Source organism: Drosophila pseudoobscura, chromosome 3 (assembly GCF_009870125.1).
Source record: "Drosophila pseudoobscura strain MV-25-SWS-2005 chromosome 3, UCI_Dpse_MV25, whole genome shotgun sequence".
Taxonomy (NCBI): Eukaryota; Metazoa; Arthropoda; class Insecta; order Diptera; family Drosophilidae; genus Drosophila; species Drosophila pseudoobscura.
The window spans coordinates 16,568,376-16,585,960 of NC_046680.1; the positions used below are offsets into that span (position 1 = coordinate 16,568,376).

Sequence of the window (17,585 nt, forward strand, 5' to 3'; positions counted from 1 at the left end):
ATTTCGAATAGTAATTCTTTGTGAATGAGTCGCAAGTATTGCTTGGGAAGAGGAACATGGAACATAGAAATTCAGATAATCATTAAATTGGGATACGAAAATCAAGAGATTACCACTAAAACCTTAGACCCTGGTCAAAATATAATATAAACTGATGATATACATAATCTATTTATAAAATACATAGACATATATATATAAATATTTAAAACTTAAAGCAATTATAAAAGACACAAGCATACTTGCATATTTATATACAACTGTGTACAAAAATACACCTATGAATGCCTAAAGAAGCATTTTAGACCCAACTCTTAATCCCAAAATACTCGCAAATTCTTCGATAAGGTTTATAAATAGACAACTGTTAATAGGCCTGAAACAGAAAGCAGTATATGCATACCTCTGGCTGAACTCTAGTTTAGCATTTGCCGTTGAATGCACAACAGCCCGGCTAGCTCAGTCGGTAGAGCATGAGACTCTTAATCTCAGGGTCGTGGGTTCGAGCCCCACGTTGGGCGAAAACAAACTTTTTGTTTCTTCTTTTCCTGCGTTTTCATAAGTATATTTTTTTTTTATGTTTAATTAACTAAACCACTTTGATTTTGCTGGGTGATTCTGATTTGATTCAAATTTAAATTTAATTCAAATCTATAAACATATGTTTGTATGAGCTTTCAATTTGTTGAACAGACTGTTTGTTGATCCTGCGGCAAGTGAAAGTCATTGTTCGCGATGCACAATGCATCCTATATGAAAAATTCAGAGCGTCCAATGAAAATAGGGGCTCTGTTCAGTCGTGGCTCCCCTAAAGCGAACTGGAGGACAATTAATGTAACGAAAACTTCACAAAAAGCATACAAAAAAGACAAAGAGAGGAGACCAGACCATGGGGAGAGCCGCCCAGACTCCAATTTCCCCATCTCTACGTAGCACTCTCTTTTTTTTTTTTTGGTATATTTTCGCTTGCAGTGAAAATTAGAGGGGGATAAACAAATACATTTATTACATGCGAATACAAAAACAAATCCAGCGACGGCGATGCTTTTGTTGTGCGTGCCTCGCCTCCTGCAGCTGTCCCCTGCCACAGAAAGGAAGGTTGGATTGTGGCAACAGCGCACACAAACAGACATGCCCCCGGGCAGGGCACATACGTGACTTTAAAGCTCATGGGATTACATCGAACGCAGTTTTGTGCGGGATTTTCGTATGCAAAAAAGCTTAGGAAATTAATGCGCAAAAGGAAATGCATTTAAATTATGTGGGTGACTGCACGGGGGACTGGAGATGGAGATGGGGGTGCCCGAAGGAGGAGGCGCCGTCCGCAAAGGTGTCCGCAGTGTTAGACAGACAGACGCCCGTCCGCCCGCATTAATATATAATTTTGCCAGCGGTTCTGGCGGCGGCAGTGGCGGCGGTTTACAAATTTAATGGCTCTGACGGCTTACAAATGAATACAAATTGCAATTTGAACTTTGAGTTTTACAATTTCGTAATTAACAGCAAGCAGCATTTTGCATCCCAGCTCCTGAGCGGAGAAAGTATTTGGAAATTTAATTAAGTTGCATTTGCTACGCAGATTTATCCACAGCAGGGTGCTGCCAGCTGCCCGAGTCGAAACCGGGACCAATGTCCTTCCAACCCTTTTGCCGCAGATTTCTTAAGCAAAAGTTTTTTAGTACCCCCAACCACACGTCCTAAACGGGCTCTGAACACATAAATTTCTTTTGCTCGGGCAAATAAACATTATGCAGCAGTTTTTTTGTTCAGAAATACTCTCCAACACGGTCCGCCTCTGTTCTGTGTCATGGATGTTAAGCTCTACTACGAGTGTATGACATTGCACAATGATTTTCAATCAGATCCAAACTTTGTTGACTTGTGTATTTCTGTTTAACCCTGCCACGGCCTGGCCGCTGATTTGACTCACCTTCTGCTGACGTATGACATTGCATCCTCAATTGCTCGTGAGCACACGTAATAATATATAGCCTGGAGGATGCGGAATGTCTGGGCCGATGTTGAGGGCGACGCCGCTGTTGCCCTTGGTCATTAACAGCGTTAATCCCGGGACAAGGACGAGGACCAGGCCCAGGCCCAGGCGCGATCCCTGCCGTACCGACCCTTTGTCGCTCCCGGAAGGATGTCGTGGCTGAGTGACGTGTGTGTGTGTTTGCAATCCGTCCACACCCATCCATTCTCCCACCCATCCATTCATCCACACCCATGAGCGTTGTCATTAGCGTTGCTCGTACGCCGTTATCCCTTTTTAATAAGGTTTACTCAGCATTTTTTGTCGGCTGTGCCTCCGGCCCATTGTTTGTTTGCCCCAGCTCTCGCGGATTGCAGATTTGTTGTGTTTATTATCCGAGATTCGAATAAGAGGAAAGTTCCAACTTTCGAAAATAATTATTATGCATTAAAAGTTCTAGGAAACTCCATCGATGCAGAAATATTATTTAAATCAGCCTACATATTCATAGCTTTTAGATCATTATTTTAAAGAACGAAGCATACCATAAAGAAACTAACATTATTGCAATCAAATATGTGATTTAGAAGCTATTCATTATTATTCCAATTACCGTAAATAAAGATAAATCAAAGCCACGATGCGTGTATATAATGGAGCAAAGCATAGTACGTAGAACTCCATATTTGGCAGAGCGAATACCTCATTTAATTCACACTCACGTGCAGCGCTGTGGCCCACACCCCTCCGGCTCCCTCTCTAATTCTCTTCTGGGAGCAGGACAGCTTTATTCTGAATTTTCTCTGTTTATGGGGCCCTTCCTTATGCGCGGTGTCACCATGAACCATTAGTCTAACCCAATATGTATTGCACTTGGGAACGCAATCACTCTTCGTCGCCCCATTCCCATTCCCCTTCCCCCGCCCCTTCCTATTCACCAGGCTAATCTGCCTACGTGCCCTGCACACCACATCGCAAGACTCTAGTGGAAAATGCAATAATGTGGGGAAAACCACGAGCGTGCACTCGAAATTAAATTGTTATCAAATCGATCAAAGCCACAGCATCATTATCTCTGCATTAGCCGTGGCCAGAAGTAGCAGAAGCAGCAGCAGCAAAAAATCCCAGAACAAAGGCGAGTAAAACAGTCAGGAAAAAGGCTGACGAGAGGAAAACTGGCTTGATGAGCGGTTTAAAATGCAATGAGGCAGAGCAGAGGCCCCCCTCTGCCCATCTACCACATCCCACATTCACTCCCTGGAGGAGCGAGTGTTGAGTGGGTTTCGTGCGCGGCGCCTGGACGCAGCAATAACTTCTAATTAATACACGAACAGCATAACGAAAGCTAATTATGAGGCTAATGAGCTTGTTGGCCAGTGCATCCGTAGGTGCACGGGAGCGGGAAGAGCGAGGGAGCAAGAACAGGGCCAGGAGCAGCAGCAGCACCACCACAGCAGCAGAAAAACCAGAAGAGAATACCTCAAGTGTTAACGACGCTCTGCTTAACAAGGTGAGCAGCCGCCGCTCCAGGTGCGAAATACCACAAAAGAGCAAACTATAGCGCTTACCCATACAGACACGCATACGAGTGGTCACCCAAGGAACGTATACATATTCACACTCTCTCTCGCCACACCACACAGACCCACGCAGACCCACACGAGCACGAGCACGAGCACAAGCACACATATACTCTTTATATTTCATTTCAATTTCCTTTTGGTTAGCGCGTCTTTTTAGCATACTTGATTATGGTCTTTGGCCGACAGCAGCCGCGCATGAGGCGGATGGAGAGGAGGGAGAGGAAATGGCAGCCAGCTCCAGCATAAAGAAAGGGGGCCGGGCCCTGGACGTCGCCGGCCATCAGTCACTTATGCGCACGGCACGTCACTCACTCTAACACACACACACACACACACACACACACACGCAAATGGATCCGATCCACACCTACCTCCGACTAAATAACAGAGCGGGACGCGAACCTCGTCCAGAAAGAGGGGGACCGACCAAGACCACGACCACGATGACTATGTTGACTGGACTGACTGGGACTGGGACTGGGCTGAATGGGCTGGCCTGGTTCGTCCGGTGAGCCGCCGCTACTGTCATTATCTTGTTAACTTGTTGTTACGTCAGACGGTCAGCGAGTCTGCTGGCAAGCTTGTATGTAAGATTCACAATCTACAGCTGCGATCATTCGAATGGAACCAAGAGGAGTTCCACTACTATATACTATATCTGCTCATGAGCAGATCAAAAATCTAAGAGAGATTTCTATTACAAATATTTGATTCTTTAGATTTTTCTTCCAGAACCCGTACTCGTGATGGTCCTACTTAACTGACCGCGACTGCTGCATACCCTGGACCCACATTAGTGTTCACTTACAGCGTCATCGTGTGTACGAGTAGCTCGCTTAAATTCGTCTGCCCAGTGCCCAGTGCCCATGCCCCTGTCCATTCGAATTCCAATTCCCATTGCCCGTGCCTGTGCCCATACCGATGCCGATGCCCGTGCCCTTACCCTTGCCATTGCCCATGCCCTGTTCTCTTGGCCATGTCCGATGTGTAATAATAATATACACACAGGTGTCCCAGGCTCTTTCGGTTCGGCCAGGGGGCTATGCCAGCTTCGTACCTCATCAATAAGCTCCAGGGGCGGGGATCGGATAGAGGAGGGGGCCTTGGCGCTGCATGTAGCACATGTAGCGGCGATTACGCGTAATAATCATCATAATCAAAAGTCGCAACACGAAATGAGTTTCGACTTGCTGCTGCTGCCGCTGCCGCTGCTGCTGTTGCAGAGGATAACCAGTTTGGGATGGTTTTGGTCCCACTAGATCCGCCTGAGCTGCGCTCCATATAGAATTGATTAATATTGGCATTGGCCGTCGGAATTGCGCCGGCGATTTGGCCAACATCATATCCCTCACCCGCCTCGGCTGATTACAGCACGATGCGGGCACTGGGGCGGACTTTAAGTCAAAGTGAGTATTGAGTCTCAAAAGTTCTTCAAATAGTGTAGGAAAACCGAAAAGAAAAAAAATATAATAAATGGACTATATATATACATATATATATATATATAATAAACCCTGCACATACATACGTATGTTCAGACGGGCCCAAAGGTAGGACCCAAAAGCCTTGATCCGCTCCTGCCTCATCAAACAAATTTAGCGGCATCCATCCGCTGCTCAATCGGAATAGTATTGACGCAGGCCACGAAGGGATTAGGACCTTGGCAGCGAAAATTAACATCAACCTTGGTACAAAACTTTCCTAATCATGAGCATAAGTATGAGCATAAGTATGCAGTGCAGGGGATCATAAAGTGCACACACTAATAGTATATTTTATACTTAATTCTTTATACTCCTTTTGGTATGATTAAAATGGAAAATCTCTAAAGGGTTTAAAGGTGCCTGGAACTCCAGTATTAATCCTCGAGTATTCCAGTTCCTCCTGTTTACTCCTCACACCTATCAAGATATGAAGTTTTTCAGCTAGTCATTTCCAGTCACCTTTATGAGACTGAGACACTTCATAACCCAGCATGCACGGGCGCAATCTCTACATGCCTAGCCACAAGATCAGACATTAGCCAGAGCATTTTGCTTATGTTTCTGTTTCTGGCCTGCCCCAAACAACATAGCCGCAACTCTATAAACACAAAAAATAATAATTAACTGACCATCAAATCAACAGCACGTACTCGCTACGTGAGCATAATTTTCTCCCCTTCAGGTTGGCCCACACCTTGATTGCTGAATCCGATATGTGCGGCCATCGGATATCGGCATCGGGCTACGTGCGAAAATGAGAACTAAAAGTTGCCCGGGCTAAAACTAATGCCAAAGTCAGATACATAGATCCCATCCAGCAGGACCGGACCTGGAGAGCGGGCAGAGGATTCAGATTCGTAGGGAGACCCAAAAGTGGGTTCTCCTGCCTTTCCGCATAATGAATATGGCGAGAAGCTAGCCGCAGACAAGCGGACAAGCGGACAAACATAAGGACAACTCTTGGACAGGGTCAGGACACTGCTGTCATTGCACTACGGGCACTCGACATTTGCATTTGATTTACGCACAGGCTGGCAGTCCCTCAGATCTCAGGCAGGGGTCTCAAAGCCGAGCCATAAAACTTGGCCCAAGTGCAAATGCGCTCAAATCTGCACTTAGACGAGCCAGCCCCTCCTCTAGAGTCCGGTCCGTGAGTGCGAGTGTGTGAGTGTGTGTGTATTACTATAATTAAATTGAGAATTACTGGCAAGCAATTGCAATTGTCCACCCGAGTGGACAGGGCCTGCCATGTTAATAATAGGTTTGTGTGTGGCCCTAATCATTGTCTGTGCATCTGTCTATGTCTCCGCCTGATTCCCCCGTCAGCGTACCATGCAAAATGTTTCGGGGGTTGGCACTGCCACGCATAAGTTATAAATTATCCATCTATGCATAATTTACTGCCCGAAAGGTCAGACAGTTGCATTTGCCATTTCCCTGCCAGCCCCCAAGAGCAGCATGTTCCTCCCAGAGTGACTCGACTTGGGGTTTTTCTCCTGAATGAGGTTCTGAGAGTGTTTTACCAGGGGTATAAGTCATTGAAACAAACTAGCAGTAGCCAGTTGATCTAGTCCAAGCTTCTAGCTTTTGAAATTCAAGGTTTAGAAATTTAAATTTAAAGCTATCTAGATACAATTCACCACTGTTTTATGCGCCCCAACAAATCTGAAAACTCCTCCAGGGTATTCCCATTGCGTTGCACTCCTGCACTAATCTCAAATACATTTGTCTAACTTTTTGCACCCAACAAAACTCGGCAACCACTTGAACAGTCAACCACTTCGACAGTGGTTCATTGTACCGTGCTCTGGCTCTGGCTCTGGCTCTGGCTCTGGTTCTGGCTCTGTCCGCTCTGGTCGGGGACTTCAGAACTTGTTTCTGCATCAGTTTGCAACCGCATCATTTTGATGTATTTTGTGGTTTGGTTGTTTAACAGCGTAGTTTTTAGTGTATCATCATCACGAGCTTACACGCACGAGCTGCTTTGGATATTTTGCATATATGTATGTGTGTGCTCCTACTATAAACACACAACTGTATAAACTTCGTATATGCACATGTATCTACATTCAGGAAGGGTAACGTAATCGTAACCCAAAGTGCCGACAGCCCCCCTAGCCGAAAACTAAGGGAATGATGCATTGTTGTGTTTAGCTTGGGCCCGGTTGAAATTATCATGCATGTGTTTGTCTTATTGCATTTTATTCAAATTTCCTACCGTGCGGTTTTTACGTTTTACGTTTTACGTTTACCTTTATTCCGTCCACATCGATTTGCAATTCGCAATCAGCTTCAGAGAACTGGGGAGCTAAAGACGATCCATGGAGGGAACCCATGCCCGAGGAACGGTGGATGAATATACAAATGTATCCGAGTACATATGTATGTACATACTAATGTTGGTATGCATTTCTTTCCGTGGCTCGATATGTTTCGGGGTCGGTCTGACGATGACAGACAAACAGATGTTTATGTGGATCCAACAGAAACAGAAACAGAAACGGGGTCTCAATAGAGTTGTTCGTTGTATTTTAACAACGATTTTCAGCATCTGATGGTGAATATTTATATTTGGTTTTGTTTTGCAAAGGAGAGTGCCGTATCGAATCGATACGGAACGGAAGATTGCTGGGCGCAGACACAATTTGGGTAATATAGTTACTCCAAAGAAATAATTCAGGTGCTTGATCAGCTGAGGGGGCAGAGAATGGCATCCCAGAAATGCCTCCCAACGGTCATCGCGGAGAAAATGGAATCAAAGGAATGTTTTTGATATATTTTAATATGTAGAGGCTGCAACGATTGACAGCCCAAGCACTCACATAGTTGTGGAACTTCAATTGGTAAATATTATTTTGTATTTTTGAAAACTCTTTTCAGATGCAGATAACAGCGTAGGGATATCCTTCGAACCCTTTTAATTTGACCACACATATGCCAAGGTATGTGGGCCATGAAATTCCTTCGAGTTTGGGGTATGTCGAAACCGTTTAGCTACCGCATTATTGACCGGCCATACGAGTATACCTCTCCTATGGCCCTGCTCCGGCACACGTTTCTAATGTGTTTTTTTTTTGTTTTTTTTTTTTGTTTGGGGCTGGCTTGAAAAACCCTTTTGTCTTCTACTTTATAGCCACGTAAGGGTCGACAGCTGTGTTTGTAACCAATTTGCTACTGTCCGAGTATAGCCGAAATTACAATAAAATATGGGGATGAGAAGGGTCTCAATAAAGAAAAGAAAACATCTCTTACAGACATGTAACTCGACTGAAAGTACGGGTTATGCTGGGCATGTTTTAAAGGTTTTCATTTGCATTTCCCCTTCGAGTTTAATGCAGGCTGTGCTTCATAACCATTTGCACCTGTTCGGCCGAGGCAAACGCTCCAACAGCCTGGCAATTAGGCTTCTAAAACAGAGAATAGATCGAGATGAGTGTGCAGATGTAGATTCCTTTCGAGATGGCCCGAGGCCAGAGCCAGCACTAGTACATATCTTCCTTGATTTGGGCTGGCCCTAATTTGATGGCTATCGAAGGGGATGTCCTGGCATGGGCATCGGCATTGGCATCAGTATCGCATCTGGGTGTTGGTGACACACGCACACGCACAAGACCGGGATGCCGATGCCTCTTTCCCTGTCTTTGGCACAGAAACAATTGCTGGGGAGGAGGACAAAGACGACGCTCAAAAATTGCTTATCAAAGTTGCACAATCGAAAAGCAGCGAATGACGCACCAGCATAACAAGGGAAGCGGGAATCGAGATGGCGAATGGTGACGGGTATTTGCGTCTGGAGCTGCCTGCCGTTGCAAGTCATACTCGTATGCGGGAGGCGGCGACGGCGGCGGGGGCGGCGGCGGAGGCGGAGGCTGTGCTGCAGAGCAGTACGTGGCGTAGACAATCAATCGGTAATGTGTGCAAAACAAATCAAGCAACAGTGCCAGATATAATCAGCCCGATGGACCAGAACCAGAACCAGAACCAGACCAGGGATGGGCCAACCACTTCTCCAGAACTTTCAGCGAATGCTTCTGGCTCTCCTGCCCTGAGAATTCCCAAGTGTTGCAGTGGAAAATTGCAAAATCATGTTTCTTATTGCAATTGATGGAAGGCGCGTCGGAAACTCACTGTGAAAATCCATTATTAGCTGGTTCAGATGAAACAGCTGTTATGATACTCTCCTTTTGGCTTGTCCACTCACCTATGATTTATCTATAAAATCGCTGACAGTTGCATTGTGTAGAAATATTATCTGTCGAAGATAATACTTCTTGTTGTATTATTAACCCTTTTTGGGGGCAGTATTCCCTTGATATTCTAGAAGGGATATATCGCTATGACTTTGAGGTTAGGAATTATAATACTATCTTAGAAGAACAAAATATTACTGGGAATATTCCGATTTGGCTCTTGTAAAGTATTACTCTACGAGTAAGAAGAAGGGTTTATGGAAATTCAATTCGTTTTGCAGCCCTGAACGAAATCACAATAGATCAAACTAATATCACATATCAGTACCCCCCGACACATACATGTACACGTACTCGTAAAAGGCCCTGTCAGCGGGCCATCGCTGTCGCCGCGGGTCCTTACACTCCGCATGGGAGTTTGTAGCTGCAGGCAACGTCGCCGTCTGAGTCTCCTTCGAACCATTTTTCATTTCATTGCGCCGCTGCACATGGCTGTCAACTGCCAGTCGATGAGATGCGGCTCTCGGAGAAGCAGATGGATAAGGAGATGAGAGTTGGAGTTGGAAGCCGCCGCTCCTTCAGCTGCAACTTCCTTGTGAGGCGCGCGCCCGCATATCGATTTCAGAGCTCAGAGCTCAGAGCTCATTGTGCCCTGCCTGTTTGCATACAAATATCCTAAGGACATGTCACAGAGTCTCTGCCCCTGCCCCTGCCCCATTCCCATTCGCAGTCCCTGCCACACGTACGCATGTAAATTGTACTTGTGTGTGGGGACGCACTCGTATTTAGAGTCCCCACTCTGCGTCACTCATGCCCCATTCCACTCATCGCCCATCCTTGTGCCTGATTTCATTTGCTCGGGCAATTGTCTTCGACTGCGTCTGCTGACTTTATTTTTGCCAAAAAACTTCCACGCAAATTCAAATTCCTTGCTCTTTTGCCACTTGTCAGGCATCCATTTTTTTCCTTTATTTTTTTCCAAACTTCCACTCCTGCTCATGTTGCTGCATGTGGAAGGACTTTTGCGCTTTTGTGCGTGCCCCCTGTCGCCGCCGCAATTCGAAGACAGCGAATTGGCCTCCGCCCTGCCAGTGGCAGTGGCAGTGGCAGTGGCAGTGGCAGTGGCAGTGGCAGTGGCAGTGGCAATGCCACTGCCTGGCCGTGACACTTGATGCTTAATTTCAATAACTCAGTGCGTTCGCATTTTGAATTCTTCCCTTCATCTGGTGGGAGTGTGTCATTGACTGGCGACGGCATTGAAGGGCCGTGAATCCGGATTCCAATTATAGCTGTCCAAAATATAGACGAGTGTAAATTACACAGATTGTATTTCCAGGCGGGCACAAAGTTTTCGAACGGTGTCGGCCTTCAAGTTCTCAGAGGAGATTCCATTGCAATAATATCCTGCATCCCTCCGAGTCCCAGTCAGTTGCTTAGTAAATTCCGGAAAATATTTCATTCATTGTTTTATCGATTCAATCAAAATAACTTTAAAATTCCACAAATATCCTGTCCATAGAAAACCACATCCTAACAACGCGGTTCCACTGACAACACAGTAAACATTCAGAATTGATTCCGCTGCCATTCTCTCTAGGTTTCCTGTTCTCCTCAAACATATCCCCAGCATTATTCCTCAAAATCCAATTATTTTACCACAATGTCCGAAATATAATTTAGATTTCGTATCCTCCATCCCATTTCCATTCCCTCTGGGCCGGCCATTTGTGGTCAATTGCCACAAAGCGTAAAACGCAAGTTGCAGCCAACAAAGAGCTCATGTGGCTTGCAATTGTGAAAGGTCAAAACTCATTTTTGGGGGTTTTCACTTTTCATTCTTTTCTTTTCTCCCCCTTTTCCTGGTCAGAGCACAGCGGGAGGTCGAGTCTGAGTCGAAGCGAGGCGGGAGGTGTGAAAATGCCAGGCCTGAAAAGAGGGAGAGCAGTCGAAAACAACAAAATTTCATTGACTGACTGCTGAGAATTAATTGAGGCAGCTTGACAGCTGCCCTGCCGGCTCTAACGGAGCCCAGAGCCATCCCCATCATCATCAAAGGTACATACGGCACCGGTGCCGGCAGGGCTTAAAGCTGCTCTGGCCCTGGCCCTGGGCCTGGCCTTAAAGCTTAAGAGCAGCAGAGCTAGCAGAGCCACCAGAGCCAGCAGGAGGCTCCCTCCCGAACAGAGTTGTCAGTTGTTCCTGCTGCCAGCTGTTAATGAACATTCAACTGGCTAATTAATTTTATACATTTATTAAACTTTGCCCCTCGCCGACCCTGGCAGCAGGAAGAGCCTGCCATCCCACAAACTATTTACCATACAAATCTAATTTTATCAACTTTGTCTTTGCCTGCTTAACTAGCTCCAGACTCTGGCAGTTGTCCTGCTGCCGCTGCTGGTGTTCCTTTGTCCGCTGCTTTTCTATTTCCATTTCTCTGCCATTCCCTTTTTCCTGCTCTGCTCTGCTCTGGATCCTGCTGCTCCTTCCCTGTGTGTCAAAACATTGTGACACAGTTCTGCTTTCTTACAATTTGCCCCGCTCTTTAGTTGGCCACGTTTGTTACGGCTCGCGCCATTCTTTTGGCTCATTAACGTTGGCCTTTGTTTCGTCCTGTCATCGTAGTAGTCGTCTGGCGCCGTCGCCAGCCGGGAGCGACAGCAGGAGCCGGAGTACGAGTAGGAGTGGAAGTGGTAGTGTGTGTGTGTGTGTGTGCCAGTTCGTGCATCTATCGCTTTTGTGTGGTGACCATTGTAATCTATAAAAGTCCACAGAGGGGACTACTGCCATTTCTAATAGAAATCCAACTGGAGACGGAGCAAGAGTTCTTGCTGGATCTCATCGGTGGCTGGGGCATGTAAATCAGGTCAAAACAATGCAACTGACAGTGAATTGTGCCCGGCTGTCTTTCTGTCTCGCCTCTCTCACCGCCACCGCCCCCACAAGGACACAACTAGGACTCGACTCGAACAGTTTTACTTCATTATTGGTTACTCAGCAATTCATTCACAGGACACACCTTGTGCCGTCTGTAGATTTCCCTCTAGTCTTGCTCCCTCTCTCTCTCTGGCGCCTCGCATTGGCCTTTTTATGGCCATGTCCTTTGCTTATCCTCCGCCCTGACTAATGACAAGTAGTAGCAGCCACCCAGCCGGGTTTCGGTTTCGGCCTTTTGTCAACCACTTCGCATCGACCTGGTCCCACTTTGATGGAACTCTTTCTCGCATCGAGACAGTCCCCTCCTTTTCTCCTCTGGCCCGGCAAAAAAAGACAACTTACCAGGAAGCCAGCCAGAGGCAGAGGCATAGGCTGCGTGGGCGTGGTCGTGGCTGGGACTGGGGCTGAGCCAGGTGAGCATTTTATAACAAAGGCATAAATTATTTCTCCTGTCAACATGGCTTCCTCAGACCTGTAAATGGCAGTTGGCCTGCGAACCGGAGCTTATTGTTTGTCTATTGATTTGAATTTACCCAGAAATTATGCAAGCTACGAGTATTTTATATATTTGTTCTCCACCCCCACAGATATCTCGAGACACATGTACCACCATTGTGTGTCTATTGTATCATGGCCCGAACGGGGGCTGTCGGATGTTTAATTGTTATAGATTGTCCACAACGGACTTGTGCAATCTGTTGTGTGGATTGCAAATGTCTGCAAAATGAATATGGAGAATAAATCACGTTAGCATTTATATACCTAAGTAAAATAAAGGTGTCGATCATCCAACAGACTAGGGTTTAACATTCGAAATTCTAAGCCCAACTTTGGTATAAAAATGATACAATGTTGGACATTAATTCTGGCACACTGGCATGAATGTTATGTGAGTGGTTCGTGCACGATCATTTGGTCTTATCTTATGAAAATCTGCATGCAAATTGGTAACAGTGACAGCCCACAACTGAGCCACCCGCGATTCCATCGATTTCGTTGTGTAGTGGAACTAATTATCCATTTATTTTACAGTTTACAGCGAGTATAAAGGCATATGGGAAATTTTCGAGCCATATGTACTATATCTATATTTTATCTAAAATTTGTCTAGAATTAAGTACTCGAAATATTGTACTCTACAAATGACAGAATCAGTGTGCTACGCTCTGACCCAAATTAGGTGCGAGAGCTTTGATAATTTCGCAAATTATTCACAACGAACCGACATTGGGAAATATTTCCCTGATTATGCGAATGCGTAAATTGGGGATCTCGAATTGGCAGCGAATCAATTGTGGATGTGCGAATGGCCCGAACAAAGGTCGAAAATTGTCAAACTGAATGAATACAATAAATGTATAATTGATTTGTTTTTGCTGGAGACTAATTGAGACTAACTTTATGGATTTGTGCGACCAGTCCCAGAGGGCAAATGCGGACTGATAATCGAGTATAATTACAATCAAAAAAGGGAGATTCTATTGTGCAATAATTGTATGCATTGTGCGTAATCAAATTCTGGCCGCTATCTAGCAAAAAAGTTTAATTGCTTTAATTGTGCTCTCTGGGCGCCCTGGGAGCCGGTATAAAAGCCCCCAGCCGGCCAGCAGACCTCAAACAGTTTCGGTTCTCAACTAAATCTAAAAACAAACCAAATCAAAATGAAGTCAACTCTATTCTGTGCTGCTCTGGCCATGTTTTTGGCTGTGGTTCAGGTATGACGACGAAAATCTGTTCGTGTCCTGATCACTTAAAAACCCATATATTCACTCTCGATCCGATGTAGTGCGATCCGGACTTCCGCCAGCTCATGCAAGAGTGTATGCAGACGACCCAGGTGACCGAGGCGGACCTGAAGGATTTCATGGCCAGCGGCATGCAGGGCACTGCCAAGGAGAACCTGAAGTGCTACACCAAGTGCCTGATGGAGAAGCAGGGCCATCTCGTCAACGGACAGTTCAATGCCCAGGCCATGCTGGACAGCCTGAAGAATGTGCCACAGATCAAGGACAAGATGGATGAGATTTCCTCGGGGGTGAATGCCTGCAAGGACATGAAGGGCACCAACGACTGTGACACGGCCTTCAAGATCACCATGTGCCTCAAGGAGCACAAGCTCATACCAGGACATCACTAAGCTTGTTCCAGTCATCGAAATAGGATCAAATCAAAGCTATGATTTCTCATCTCTGGTGTCCAATGAATAAAGTTGTTAAAGTTGCACTAAAGCAGGAAACAAAAAGAGTTGAAAGATTGAAATGGGGTTCAAAAATGTTCCAGGAGGACAAAAGATCATACATGGATATCTTATCGGCACTCCAATCGCTACATGACCTTAGGGACAGTCCCAACCTAGCCCAACCGTACTCAAAGAAACCTCCAATCGTCCCACAATGATGGGTCTTTACCCATAGGTAAATACCCATACTCCACATAGGTATACAGAAAACGGGGTACAATGGAACGATTCTCTTGACGCATTCCACGATTTATCAACTCTCTTGGCTGGGTTCTAGGAAGTAGCCATTGACAACCTGTTTCCTAAGAGAAACCATAGCGATGTCTACGAAAATCATTTGTCAATTTTAATAAGTTTGAAATCAAGATAATTAAAAGGCAGTACAAGAACAGAACAGAGCAGACTAGCACAGGGGACAGGGCGAACACAGCACACGGAACACCGAACACCGAGAAATGCGGGGGGGCAATCCTTTCCTTTTCTTCGGAACGCTGTGACACCAATTACCGCTAATAAATCATTTCACGTGTGAGATTCTCTTTCTCTCCCGGCCCGGACCGGCCTGGCGCGGTCCGGTTCGGTCCATGGGTAACATATGAGCTGCGCTTAATGGCAACAAGCGACGGATGAGATGGCTGAAGGGGATTCCAGATGGGAGCGGGATGGGAGATGGAGGGCCAATGTAACCATAGAAGATGTTACATAAATCAACGCCGCCAGCCTGCACTGGAAGAAGCCAAGAGCGGTTCATTGCACTTGCAATGGGGGTTGAGGCGCTCCCCGTTTGCCTGACGATGGAGGATGGGGCTAGTCTCGATTCTCGGTTCTGGAGGATTGGGTGTGTGAGAGTGAGGAGCCACACGGGGCAGGTTGACAAGCCCCAGCGACATGAGACAACAAAATCTGTACACTGCCTGGAAAAAGAAAGCCAAGAATTCTTTGAAGGACCAAACGAAACCAATCCGAGACAGGCCAAGCCAAGCCAAGGCAATGACAATTTGAAAAAGAATCTTTGCTGCTTGCTTGAATTGAAAGGTCGAAGTCGGAGATGGAGATGGAGATGAAGTTCGGTCGTAGTTGGACCTGGACGGGGCAGGGCGGGGCGGGGCGGGGCGTTGTCATGGCAGCCACATGCATACAAATTTTTACCCACTTCAAAATTGTGCAGCCCGTCCATGCATATAATGGCCTGGCCTTTTATCAACTAACAAATACCAGGCAACAAAAAAACTTTCCAACGATGGATGACTACAGTCGCAGACGGAAATGGAGCTGGAGTTGGAGCAGGAGCTGGAGCTGGCGGCAGAAGCAGAGGCAGAGCCAGGGGCAGGCAAGCAGTTGCACTGGAAAACTCAATTTGAATATTGTTGGACAAAACAAAAAGAGACCCAAACAAGAAAGACCCAAGAAGCAGACCAAGACCAAGACCGAGACGAAGACGGAGAAGCGCTCATGTGCCACATGATGAAATGCAGTCAAGTTAAAAAGTGTCACTTGAGTTATGAGTTCATTGTTTGAGGTTACCAAGGGACCGACCGGCCCTGAGAGTGGGGTGGATGATGGAGCAGGCTGCTTTTGAATGGGATATTGTGCAGCTTTCCACCGATGCTGACGGACTGAGCCTGAGGCATTGATAGTTAGCCGGGGCCGAGCCAAAGGGTTGAAGTTTCCGCCGATGGGCGGTGACTCACAAACGACTGCTGGATGACTCAGGCAATGGCTAATACTCGATGGTTCCAGCAAAATTATTGCAGCGCAGTTGTTGTTTATGGTTCTATCAATCTGGGCATACAATATCGTTCGACTTGGGAGGGTTGCATGTCCTTAATTTGATCTCAGAACTTTGATAGAAATACTACGCATCGGATTTGGGAAGACGCCCAAACAACTAGAACTAATTTTAAGATAAGTTCATTCTCCAATCCAGCAGCAGCCCTCCCGCCCTCAGACCACACAATTGTCACCCCAAGGGTTCGGCTCTGTTCAACACTTGCTCTCGGACCCCGGTGTTCGATCCCCGGTTCCCGGTACTCCCAGTATGAGTATTATTATCGGAGCCAAACGATCTTATTCGCCGATCCGCTGTCACAGATACCGAATGTGTGATAGGAGAGGAATAGATGGAGGCATAATGGAACTGGAAGCGTACACTGTCGCGGTTGCTGGTCTCGAATGGTGCGAGTGCGAGTATATGAAATGAATTTCAATTTTGAAAAATTGCTTTCGAATGCTTGTGTGAAAAACGGAAATGCCATTTCTCCCCTCGATACTTTGGTGGCCCTTTTGTTGTTGTTTCCCCTCGATGAGGTCTGAGCGTGTGCCCAAATTAGAAAGCAAATGCCCGAGAGCCCGAGGGGATGTCGGAGGAGTTATTGGCAGTGGCAGGGGCAGCGGCAGGGGCAGCGGCAGGGGCAGCGGCAGGGGTGGGCCGTTGGTGCAACGTTTACAACCCAAAAAGTTGACACTTTAGTTTCTGTTTTTCCACATTATGTGCGGGTACACGTTTCCCGCTCGGGAATCTAACGGCACAGTCCCCGATCAAGATGCACAGACACGACGATGACAACGATCAGATCCAGGTCCCACTGCCAGTGCGCACCACCTCCTAACCCCGGTCCCGTGGGTGCATTCTCCGTACTGGGTTCCGACCCCGATGCATTTACATATTATCCAAGTGTTTTTATTGCTAAATCCTTATTATGTGGGAAATGTCTCGACTGGGTCCGACTGTCTCCCGCTCTTTTGTTCCGAATTTAATTATCGGTTGCATGTCAACGCCTTTTCAATACCTTCATTATGCCCCCGGGCTCGGGCTCATAATTAAGCGCGCCTAAATATATATTTTTTTGGTGAATTCTAACTTTAATTGCCGCCGCCGCGTCTATTTCCATTTCCATCTCTCACCTTCCATTGTATTGAATGGAAAAACAGATATACAGAAACGGAGAAACCGAGAAACCGAGAAACAGAGAAACGGAGAAACAGAACTTTTATTCAAATTACCCGGATGCTAGCAATTTGCTCTCCATGGTCTTTGATCGCAGTAGAATTTGATTTATGAATACTCTAATATAAGGTTGTGGGATCGTTGTACGCATAGCGAAACGAGGTTGGTCTTGCCACAAACCCTTCAAATGTAACGGTCTTCTGTTGTAACCATGGGAATCGAAGGAGATGAGGGAC

At 46.2% G+C, this 17,585-nt stretch overlaps 1 protein-coding gene and 1 non-coding gene across 2 annotated transcripts; both read left to right on the forward strand.

Annotated features, from left to right (window-relative positions):
- The first annotated feature begins 448 nt into the window (after nt 1–448).
- On the forward strand, nt 449–521 carry TRNAK-CUU (transfer RNA lysine (anticodon CUU)). Its single transcript has one exon. It is a non-coding gene; the product is annotated as a tRNA-Lys (tRNA).
- A 13,239-nt stretch (nt 522–13,760) lies between these two features.
- On the forward strand, nt 13,761–14,405 carry Obp56h (Odorant-binding protein 56h). The gene is made up of 2 exons (XM_001361405.3): nt 13,761–13,878; nt 13,950–14,405. Exons 1-2 carry the CDS (start codon nt 13,825–13,827, stop codon nt 14,298–14,300), a joined length of 405 nt encoding a protein of 134 aa, XP_001361442.1. The 5' UTR covers nt 13,761–13,824; the 3' UTR covers nt 14,301–14,405.
- The last annotated feature ends 3,180 nt before the right edge of the window (nt 14,406–17,585 follow it).

Excerpts from the sequence above, each read along its gene's own strand:
- Obp56h (XM_001361405.3), top strand. The coding sequence starts at position 13,825 with ATGAAGTCAACTCTATTCTGTGCTGCTCTGGCCATGTTTTTGGCTGTG. Across the intron at positions 13,879-13,949 it reads TGTTTTTGGCTGTGGTTCAG|TGCGATCCGGACTTCCGCCA; the intron begins GTATGACGACGA and ends GATCCGATGTAG.